The sequence below is a fragment of the Periplaneta americana genome, chromosome 13 (genome assembly GCF_040183065.1).
Source record: "Periplaneta americana isolate PAMFEO1 chromosome 13, P.americana_PAMFEO1_priV1, whole genome shotgun sequence".
Taxonomy (NCBI): domain Eukaryota; kingdom Metazoa; phylum Arthropoda; class Insecta; order Blattodea; family Blattidae; genus Periplaneta; species Periplaneta americana.
This window is the reverse complement of record NC_091129.1, coordinates 131,421,950-131,434,234: the sequence shown is the minus strand read 5'-3', so window position 1 is coordinate 131,434,234 and position 12,285 is coordinate 131,421,950. Positions and strand designations below refer to the sequence as shown.

At 37.3% G+C, this 12,285-nt stretch overlaps 1 protein-coding gene across 1 annotated transcript in view; it reads left to right on the top strand.

Annotated features, from left to right (window-relative positions):
• LOC138712446 (farnesol dehydrogenase-like) overlaps window positions 1-12,285 on the top strand; it is a 105,819-nt gene that overhangs the window by 78,800 nt on the left and 14,734 nt on the right. Inside the window, exon 6 of the mRNA XM_069844270.1 lies at window positions 11,914-12,078. Coding sequence (XP_069700371.1) covers window positions 11,914-12,078 — 165 coding nt within the window. The remainder of the gene's footprint in view (window positions 1-11,913; window positions 12,079-12,285) is intronic.

Sequence of the window (12,285 nt, the reverse complement as noted above, 5' to 3'; positions counted from 1 at the left end):
CTCTATGTACTTCTTTGTCTTAAAACAACAAAAAGATGTAAAATATGTTTTAAGTAATAGTGACTTGTGTATTATTTTATGAAATTATAATATAGTCACAGTGTGGAACTAAAACATATTGTCTTCCAAAATGAAAATCCTATGCTCGGTATGGCTGATGGATATTTCTTACTAATAGTACTTACTTACTTGCTGGCTTTTAAGGAACCCGGAGGTTCATTGCCGCCCTCACGTAAGCCCGCCATTGGTCCCTATCCTGAGCAAGATTAATCCAGTCTCTATCATCATATCCCACCTCCCTCAAATCCATTTTTTTTATTATCCTCCCGTCTACGTCTCGGCCTCCCCAAAGGTCTTTTTCCCTCCGGCGTCCCAACTAACACTCTATATGCCTTACTAATAATAAAGGAAATTAATATGTGGAATATGGATCGATCATGTACAAAAGAACAAAAAAAATGAGAAGTGGATAAATAACTTGAATGAATGAGCAGTGCTAGGCTATGGAAAGTTATGCTTAAATTCTATACTCGCTAATGTAAACATATGTTGAAATCTTCCCCCCCCCCCAAAAAAAAAAAAAACATGAGATGGACGACTGGAAGTTGGTGGTGATATGTCATTTGAGTTGACGATATTTAGTAGTGATGATAGTGGTTGCGATAACGTTTTTATTGCGTTTGAAATTATTATTAGTCTATTATTATTGGTTCAAATTTTAGGTTTATTGAAACATTGTCAGTTTCGAGACTTCCTCGACCAATACTGTACGTGTACAAAGTTTAGTAAAGATTAGTTCACACATAGATTTCACGGACATTAAACACGCCCACGAACGAATGATCATCTCTTAATGTTTGCTTATTTTTCGGAAAGAAAATTGGGCTTCACAGCAGTTTTAGAATAGAATAGAATAAAATAGAACATTTTCGCTGGCAGAGTTAAGGCCATAAGTCCTTCTCTTCCACTCAACCAGCCTTAATCAATATAACAGTGACACACATATTTAAATTATGAATATTTACAACATACTAAAGATTCTCCAGCAATATTGTTTGTAGACCCCTTTTAAATCATGAGTTTGTAGCATCAAAACGTCTATTACGAAAGTGTACTGCAAGCACATGAAACGTGAGTTACGCAATGAATATATAACTTCCATTACGCCCACCTTCAGGGAACGGAATGATATCGCTTATAGTTTTATTACTTCTCATCCATTATAATATATGCTTATCCCATGATTACTAGTCATCATTATCATCTGAGCGACTCACGTGTTTCCTTTTACAGTGTCAAATCTGCTTTTCGGTTATTTAGTATCCATTTCTTCGTTTACGACAAAGTCTACTTCCATTATTACAGTATAAAACAAGATGTCGGGCTATTTGACGAGGTTTATGTACTCGTATCTTTTACATTTTCTTCTCGTAAGTTTTGGTAAATGGAGATAAATCCTTCAAGCGCGCCATGGTCTGTGCGACAGAATATGTGCGGGAAGTGTGCCCAAACACCTCTTAGGGCTTCGATTCTGTTACTTACATGTCTTCCATTGTCGTATTTGTTGGAATGTAAGTGTAATATCGTGCTGAACTCATGCCACAGGAGTTCCACCATTTTTCATGCCAATATAGTTCGAGAAGAAGGTAACAATATATATATATATATATAATAATAATAATAATAATAATAATAATAATAATAATAATAATAATAATAAAAGCCGTAAATCCCCAGTGGGGCAAGGCCTCCTGCTTGGGCAGGGGTGGCTCGAGACTTGACCATCAGAAGAGCCGACCTGATGGTCTATTTACATTCCTATTTTTTTTTGTCCACAATTTCACTAGCCCTGCTTGTTGCTGCCGCTCAAAGTTGGTTGACTGCGTCCTTCCACCGTGTTCTTTGGCGTCCTATTCTGGTCCACAGTCCTCCTAGCTGCAATTTGAACTCGTCCCCCCATCTGGTTCTCGGTCGTCCACGGTTTCTCCAGCCAATTCTTGGATCACACAGCGTCGCCGTGTGTGCCCATCTGGTAGGTTGCATTCGTACCACGTGTCCACCCAGCGCCATTTCGTCCTATTAGCGAGTGTGACCACGTCCTCTACGCCGCTTCGTCGCCGTACTTCTTCGTTTCTGATTCTGTCCTTCAGGCTTATTCCGAGTATTTTCCTTTCCATTCCTATTTGGCATCTTCCTAATTTTAATGCCTGTTTCTTGGTGAGCGACCAGGATTGCGCCCCATATAGAAGTACAGGTACAATGCAGCTGTTGTAGATCTGCCTCTTGTTCTGCAATTTCTGGCTCTTGTCCATTAGGATGAAGGACAGACTCCAAAACTTTCTCCATGCCGATGCTATTTGTCTATCAATTTCTTCATCCATGCTGTTCTGAAATACAGGACTACAAGTACGAGAGATGGAAAAACAAATAAGAGGGAAGAGAGATAAACACATAGGCCTAGACAAACAGACATATAGAGAAATATAAAAGGAACGGCATAGAGAGAGAGACAAACAAATAAGAGAGAGAGAGATTCACAGAGAAACAGACGTACAAAGATATAGATGGACAAACAAGATGGATAGAGTAATAGACTTTACAAAGAGATGGACAGAGAGACAAATAAGATTGATAGAGATGTAGACACAGAGAAACAGATATACAGAGAAACAGACAAAGAAACAAACAGAATTAGAGAAATATACATATATAGAGATAAAGAGACAAATAAGAGAGAGAGAGGGAAACACAAACAGGCATACAGAGATACGGACAGAGAGGAATCAAGAGAGACAGAGATAGACACAAAGAGAGGTAGACATAGAGAAATAGACAGGGGGACGAATAAGAGCTATTATAGACTGACAGACAATAGACAGGGATAGATAGATAGATAGATAGATAGATAGATAGATAGATAGATAGATAGATAGATAGATAGATAGATAGATAGATAGATAGATGGATAGATGGATAGATGGATAGATGGATAGATGGATAGATGGATGGATGGATGGATAGATAGATAGATAGATAGATAGATAGATAGATAGATAGATAGATAGATAGATAGATAGATAGATGGATGGATGGATGGATGGGTGGGTGGGTGGGTGGGTGGGTGGGTGGGTGGGTGGGTGGGTGGGTGGGTGGGTGGGTGGATGGGTGGGTGGGTGGATGGATGGATGGATGGATGGATAGACAGACAGACAGACAGACAGACAGACAGACAGACAGACAGACAGACAGACAGACAGACAGACAGATAGATAGATAGATAGATAGATAGATAGATAGATAGATAGATAGATAGATAGATAGATAGATAGATAGATAGATAGATAGATAGATAGATTAGATAATATACGGTACATAGACAAACAGAGATAGAAGTAAAAATACCAGTAAATGGAATAAATAGAGGAACAAACAGTTCGGCACAAAGATGCAGACAAAATAGGTAGACAGAAAGAAAGACAGACAGAAAAAATGAGAGAGAGAGAGAAATAATATACAGTATATGGACGAACAGAGATATAATTAAACATAAAGACAAATGGAAGAGATAGAGGAACAAACAGTTCGGAACAAAGAGGCAGACAAAACTGATGGACAAAAAGAAAGACAGAGTGGTGGACATTCAGACTGACAATTGGAGATACAGAGAAATGGTTAGGGAGAGATAGATAGACGAAGATAAACGGGGATAAAGAGATGCACAAAGAAATAGAGATAGAGATTGTGTACGGAGGTGTACAGCGATTGACATACAGAGAAACAGGGAAATAAACACGAGGAAAGAAAGACTGACAGAAATCAGTGAAGTTGGAAACATGCATCTCCGTCGTCAGTATCTTGAAATGTCATTCTTCCATTCTCACTGTAATTTATATTTTTCCAAAGTACTCGTATGATATAAATAAAAGAATAGAGCAAATTTGATCACTAGTCAAACGCAGTAAAAATTCTAATCATACTCAAATGTTTAGTGAGCACAAAATGAATTAGGCGAACAGAACAATCCTGTTAATGCAGGATGACAAGCACCCCGAACCTGATGGCAAGCAGGAATGCGGTGGTCTCTCGCCAAATGCAGTGACTGACGACAGAATTCACTGAGTGCTGACATTCAATCTGTGTCATGGAGGACCTCAGTCAAGACTGAGTGGTGAGGTTGGCATGCGTGTTTGCACATACAACAATGTTAGCTTTACAGATGCATTGTACAGTCATTGCACAGAGTTAACAGCCACATATAGCATGAATGAACAAAGGTCTTCGAAATGTACTTTATACACAATGGTCATCTCGAACTGCACAGAGTTTGATTGTGTAATCCAGACGTCGGCATAAGAGCAAGTTTGGTGTATAGGGCCTATGTTATCTGTTGCTTGCACTGTGTCTTGATTGTGCCGTGATGAACTCTCCACTTATCCAGCCCATCAGCTCTCAGGTATGCTGGATCAGTGGCGAGTTCATCACGGCAGAACACGTACAATCGAGATATCCGTGGCATGATAGACACTTTAAGTCTGTAATTGACGACCTTACAACATGTCTACCGTGTAATACAATAAAGGCAAACAAGTATAATATCGAAGACATTAAAATGCTAGACACACGGCCATGTATGATGGATTAGGAGAGAAAGAACATTTGTACAGCCCCTACCAAAAGTTTGAGAACACCTCTCCATAAGTGATGTTTAACTCCTGTCCTTATGATTAATAATAATAATAATAATAATAATAATAATAATAATAATAATAATAATAATAATAATAATAATGATAAAGCGCACAAATTGTGCATAATAGAGTTTCACTTAGATTGAACAAAGTTAAACACTGATAGCTCCCGATTCCCACAGATTAGGATATGGTATCTATCACATGTCTTGTTGCATAAGACACACACACAGTTGTCATCCGGTTCGTGGAAAGACTGAATTCTGCATATCTTGTGGTGGTATCCATGAACCGCCAGCGATGTCACGAAGTGGCGGAGCTTCTGGTTCGTGTCTGTCCAGGTCTGGTTTATCATGGCCTCCGTATTGTATTGTATTGTATTGTATTGTATTGTATTGTATTGTATTGTATTTATTAACATTCCATGGTATTCATACATGCTTACAGCTAGAATATGGAACAAGTCAAAAAACTTAATACTATTATAAAATCTTAATTTATAGTCACAGTCTAGATGAAATATATATAGACGAGATTTACAATATAGTCTACTAGTACAACACATAGTTTTAGTATCAATTTCATGAAGCGTTGTTGAATGTCATGAATTCACCTACAGAGTAGAAGGCGTGAGAAATTAGGTACTTCTTTAATTTGGCTCTAAATAATTTTATGTTTTGAGTTTCATTTTTTATATCGATAGGGAGGCTATTAAAAATTTTTACCGACATACAACGCACTCCTTTTTGATAGCACGATAGACTTGCCGATGGAGTATGAAAGTCATTTTTTTCACGTGTATTTATGCTATGAACTGTTGAATTAGTTACAAAGTTTTCACGATTACATACGAGGAAGACTATTAATGAAAAGATATACTGACAAGCCATGGGCATTATTTGTAGTTTTTTGAAAATAGTCCTACACGATTCCCTAGATTGGGAACCTATTATTATTCTAATTACTCTTTTTTGTAATAGAAATATATTGTTAATATCTGTGGAATTTCCCCAGAATATTATTCCAAAACTCATTACCGAGTGGAAGTATGCAAAGTATATTGTTTTTAAGGTATTGATATTTACTATCTTTTGCATAGATCTAATAGCAAAACAAGCTGAATTTAGTTTGGGGGGTAATTTCTTTAATATGATTTTTCTAATTTAACACATTATCGATTTTAAAGCCAAGAAATTTGGTTGTTGTTGTTGCTAATAGGGATCTATTGTTAATTATTGCGCTAGAAATTTGCAACGTTGAATTTGGACAGGATTTAAATTGAATTATGTTAGTTTTGTTACAATTTAATACTAATTTATTGACTGAGAACCAGTCACATATTTTGAAGAGAATTTCCTCTGTTGAAGATTGGAGTTATTGGCTGTAATTACTATACTTGTGTCATCTGCAAATAATATGGGACGACCTACATCTTTTACAAGGGGGGCAAGATCATTTATAAACACTAGAAAAAGTAGGGGACCTAATATTGATCCTTGAGGAATTCCATTATTAATAGTTCCCCATGTCGATGTAGATTTCATAGTTGTATTGGTTTCAACTTTCTGTTTCCTATCTATGAGATATGAGTGAAACCATTGGTAGAAATCCTCCCAGATGTCTTCCCTCTTCCTTATCCTCTCGTCTAGTGCTTTCTTCCAGTTGGAAGTGGAGGGCAGATCGAGTTTTGTTCTGAGTTCTTCTATCAAGAAAGTCTCTTGGGCGAGCATGTACACCAGCCTGGAGAGAGTGTGTTTTGATACTCCTAGTGCAGCCTTCAAGAAGCGAGCCTTGACGTTCTCTAGGGTATGGAGGTCTTTCGTGTGCAGTTTGTCCCACATTAGGTCTAGTCCGTATGTACGAGTAAGTATGGGGACTATCTTGGTGTCGAAGATGATCATCGCTGTTTTGAGAGATAGCTTGGTTAGTTCTCTGATGTCATGAATGGCTTTTGTGGCTGCTGTAGCTCTTTGCTTGGTGTGTATACTGAATGAATTTGTTGTGGTCTGTACTGTCAGTCCGAGGTATTTGACCTGGCTTAGGCTACGGTTTGTAGAGGTCCTTGTTTCAGGAAGATTTCGTCTTCTTGGGATATCTTCCCCCCTTTCCTGAATATCATGTGCTCGGTTTTCTGCTTGTTTATCTCCAGCTCATTTTGGCCAGCCCACTTTTCCAGCGCGTAGGTTGCTTTTTGGAGTTCACTCCTGTCATGAGATTCCAGTATCATGTCGTCGGCATAGATATAAATCTTGACTTCTGTAGATTCTTCTCTTATTATTAATGATTATATTAGAGGAGAAAAATTCGCTTCGGCGCCGGGGATCGAACCCGGGTCCTTGATTCTATATACCATTGAGTGCTCTAACCATTGAGTTACCCCGAAGTTCAATCCACAGCACCGGATCGAATTCCTCTCCTCTAGTGTTTTTCCCTTTGCGGCCTGACTTCAAGTACGACGTATATGTTGACATATATTAAGTCAAATGCCATTATTCCAATGTGTTTATTTTTATTTTTACTGTGTACATTTTTTATTGAATTATCGGTTTCTGTTTTTGTTTCATTCGTATTTGATTCCAACAACATTAATATGTATTCCATTATGTTTATTTTTATTTTATGAGGTAAATTTTTATTTAACTACCTCTTTTGATCTCATTATGTACCTAAATCGTGTCAGTATGTAATTACTTAATTCCGATCCAGTTGTATGTTCAACTATGTAAACAAGTTTTAATCCTGGTTGAGTGTAAATAAAGCCAGGTTAAATAAAGCCATTATTATTATTATTATTATTATTATTATTATTATTATTATTATTATTATTATTATTATTATACAAGGAGCGCACTCAATTGAGTGACTTGGTGGCCGGAATTCCACAGTAATATGCACTGTTGGGCGAAGAATCTACGCAAAGATTAATTTTTGGTCCAACAGAATATATTTGTTATGGTAACAATGAGTTTTACTTTGTCTCCTCTAATAATCATTAAAAATCCGGTGCCTAGTCATAAGTAACGTTACAAATTGTATTATTTATTCCTTAGAGTACAGTACAGTTACTGGTTTTGTCATTCAGTAATTACTTTCCGACACATGACCATTTAACAAAAAACGTTTGTTTTGGTCTCTTGTATCATCCCTAGTAGTTTCAGTATTGAATTTAGATACATCCCGTATTAGCAAAATATCCTATGCTCTGTTACCTGTCATTAGTCTTTTATAATACTGATGCGACAAAAATTCATCTCCCATGGTACACTACGGCGACATTATGACGGCAAAGGGGTATACAGTTAAACCTGCTACCTATAGAGAATAATGCTTGAGTAAAAAACAATGTAATTGAGAAAAGACATTTAAAAACGATAGTAATAATTAAAGAAGACATAAACTTACTTGCTTTCATGCGTAGGTTACGTTGAGTGTTCATCAATGGAATAGCAATAAAATTGTTATTATCAGAGACCGGAACTTAGGCAGAATCCCTTTTTAAATGTGTTAAATCAATCTTCATTTTGAAAGTAAATCTGTACGAATTATACCTTCGTGATTGAAACGTCACAGTTTTATGATGCCCTTTTCTGCCTTTTTTAATATAAATGCCTAATTTACGAAATAAATGCTTTTTTTGCCTTTATTTGATTATTTATCTATTATTTATTAATTTATTATTAAAAATTGCCTACAGGTATATTTTAATTTATTTCTATAAACGCTACAATGAAAGTGACTTCACCAAATGAATCGGTTATTGTTGAAAGGAACTAAGTCCACTTTTTAAAGTTTTGAGATAATCGAAAAATACTGTTTTGTGGATAATCTATCGAAGATTAAACCAACATACGAGAATATTGTACAGTTTTTTTCGATTATCTCAAAACTTTAAAAAGTTGACTTGGTCTTTTCAACAATAACCGATTCAAACGTATATTATTGTCTTTCAGTCAGTTCATATTCTCTTTGCAACAATGAGTGCTGCCCTGCAAAAATGTATAACAGTCAACATTTCAATTATCGCTTGTGTTTATTTGACAAGACAACAATGAGTGCGAGTCTAACGTTATTTTTAACGGTTATTTTCCTTTCAGTTTTCATTGCGACGTTGTTGTAGCTAGGTAAATATTTCATATCGCAACATATCAGTACAACCAAACACAAAAATGCACTTTCCAAGACTACTGGGAAGAAGAGTTCTTTGCTTCCAACAGTAATTGTAACATCGAGTCGAAAACCTCAAGTTGCATTCGACTTATGTAAAGCTTTTCTTGGTGCCGAAATCCCTTTGTGGAAAGTGCAAGGTTGTGGGTCTAGTGCAAGGTTTTAATAATTGCCGTTTATTGGGTATTTTAGCTATTTATAATGCCTTTTTGCCTGCCTATTTTAGCTATTTATGATGCCTTTTTGCCTGCCTATTGTAATAATTCATAATGCCTAAACTTCCGGTCTCTGGTTATTATCCAATTCTTAATTTAACTTTAAATCTTTCAATGTATCATCTTTAAGGCGCTCTTTCTTTAATTTTATACGTAGGAAGCAATAATGACTTATATTCTAACGGTCTTACTAATAAACCGTGTATAGTTTTTATACGAGAATTATGCAGAGATGAGACAGAAAACGTTACTAATAAACCATGCATAAGCGATGGATGTATAAACAGTCTGTAACTATTAGGGGCGGCCCGTCCTTATGTGCTACAGTGCTACAGCACAATGATAATTTTTGCTCAAATAATGTATTTGCAATACCACCATAGTATCTGATCTGCCATTTGACAATTTTCCGAGGTTATGTTCATAACGCGTTATAGAGTGTTTAGTCTTCGCTCTTAGCTCTTTGGTGCCTCAGGGGGTACAATGTGCTACTCAGAACTCTACATGAGAATGTAGACAATTAATGCGCATGTGCGAAGCTGAAATCACTGCCCTGATTGGCTATTTTTACGCGGGGAAGTGCTGCAGTCAGCTTCAGCACAACACAGCTTGGAGATTGCAAAAGTAAAGCGTAACGAGAGAATGCTTGTTTGTGGAAGAACTCGGAACTATTTACAATGTAGGCCTATTTGGTAATTCAAGTGTCCGACTGCTGCTGCCGTCTACCTGGTTTTTGAGGTTCCTCCTGAATCAGTCGGCAAGCGACGGAGAATGGAATCCCAGAAAACTGAAGCCAAGGAAGTATGTGACCGTATAATTCAGAAAACTACTCACCGTTTCCAGTCTTTAAGCTATCTAGATGCAACAAAATTGTTAAACAGCAAATTTTCTGGCAATTTTTGGATAGCCTAATTTTCCTGAACGCTAACTTGAAGTTGCTGTCAACAGCTATACTGTACTGAACAAAAGAGTGTTAAAGACACAACTTTGAGTTCTATACGGAACACCTGCCTTCCGGAATATAGATGGAGCTGTTCAATTGTTACGATACATAGCCTCCAACAATTCACAGGATCCATTCTGTGAAGTAACATTGTCAATAGAAAAGAGTATGATATCCAAGTTGAAGGGTTTAACACCAGGGTAATTGACAGATTCTGCAGTAGGAAGGAACGTCGTATGGATTTCATATTTCGTCACTAGGCGAGTCTCAAATTAAGATAAATACATATAAGTGTATATAGTAGGCCGATATAGAAATTGTAGCACACTCATTATTTTGACCACCAGCCGCTACTGGTAACTATAGAATGGGAATTGCTTTGCAATAGTTATACAGTATACATGAAACCCCATGTTTAAGCGTTGTATATAGAGAAAAAATGGCCGCCCCTTTAACAGCTGTTCGTATCGACTGCCATTTTATGATGATGGTTGCCTTATAACCACAGAAGAACAAACCAAAGAGCACATACTTACTTACAAATGGCTTTTAAGGAACCCGAAGGTTCATTGCCGCCCTCACATAAGCCCGCCAGCGGTCCCTATCCTGTGCAAGATTAATCCAGTCTCTATCATCATACCCCACCTCCCTCAAATCCATTTTAATATTATCCTCCCATCTACGTCTCGGCCTCCCTAAAGGTCTTTTTCCCTCCGGTCTCCCAACTAACACTCTATATGCATTTCTGGATTCGCCCATACGTGCTACATGCCCTGCCCATCTCAAACGTCTGGATTTAATGTTCCTAATTATGTCAGGTGAAGAATACAATGCGTGCAGTTCTGTGTTGTGTAACTTTCTCCATTCTCCTGTAACTTCATCCCGCTTAGCCCCAAATATTTCCCTAAGCACCTTATTCTCAAACACCCTGAACCTATGTTCCTCTCTCAGAGTGAGAGTCCAAGTTTCACAACAATAAAGAACAACCGGTAATATAACTGTTTTATAAATTCTAACTTTCAGATTTTTGGACAGCAGACTGGATGATAAGAGCTTCTGAACCGAATAATAACACGCATTTCCCATATTTATTCTGCGTTTAATTTCCTCCCGAGTGTCATTTATATTTGTTACTGTTGCTCCAAGATATTTGAATTTTTCCACCTCTTCGAAGGATAAATCTCCAATTTTTATATTTCCATTTCGTACAATATTCTGGTCACGAGACATAATCATATACTTTGTCTTTTCGGCATTTACTTCCAAACCGATCGCTCTACTTGCTTCAAGTAAAATTTCCGTGTTTTCCTTAATCGTTTGTGTATTTTCTCCTAACATATTCACGTCATCCGCATAGACAAGAAGCTGATGTAACCCGTTCAATTCCAAACCCTGCCTGTTATCCTGAACTTTCCTAATGGCATATTCTAGCGCGAAGTTAAAAAGTAAAGGTGATAGTGCATCTCCCTGCTTTAGCCCGCAGTGAATTGGAAAAGCACCAAAGAGCACATAATAATAAGAATAATATTGCTGTAGCTTGTGCTCTTTGACCAACATATAGTGTGGTAATCGATCAGAGCCAGTTGTACTATCGATACTTAACATGGCACATTAGAGCACTCTACTGGATGCAATAGAGAACCTCAGATATTCTATTACCTTTCGTAATGAAGTAATGACGAAATTATGATGTAGCTGTGTAACAGTTATACTGTTATACACGACGTATGTAGAGATCATTAGTAAGGAATTTACACACGACGTATAAACAAGCTATTCATTGTGTAAGTATAAGAGAGTTAAACGTTTGTATATAGAGTTTTTATTAGTAAGATCGTAAGAGTTTTTACTAAACTATGTATATCCATTCGTGTAAATTAAATGTGAAATCGCTTTGTTCCAGACCATATGCCCTGGCATGGTGAAAACCGAAATCATGGTAGCAGAAGGCTACAAGTTTCCTGAGAAAGCGACTATAGACCAGATATACGCCGGCGTGCCGCACTTGGACAGTCAAGACATCTGCGACGCAGCGACCTACATCTTGGGCACTCCGCCCCACGTACAGGTAATGAAAAGCGTTTTATTGAGAAGTACGGTAACGACTCTTGGTAACAACTACTCTTAGACCCATCAACTGAGCAAATACATGCATTCCTACTTACAGTATCTGGGTCTCAGAACACATAACCTCTCATTTTACTTACTACGACAAAAGAAATGCGACGTTGTAGAAATTGATAACGTGAATTCCACTATGTGTGCAGTTTCAGTA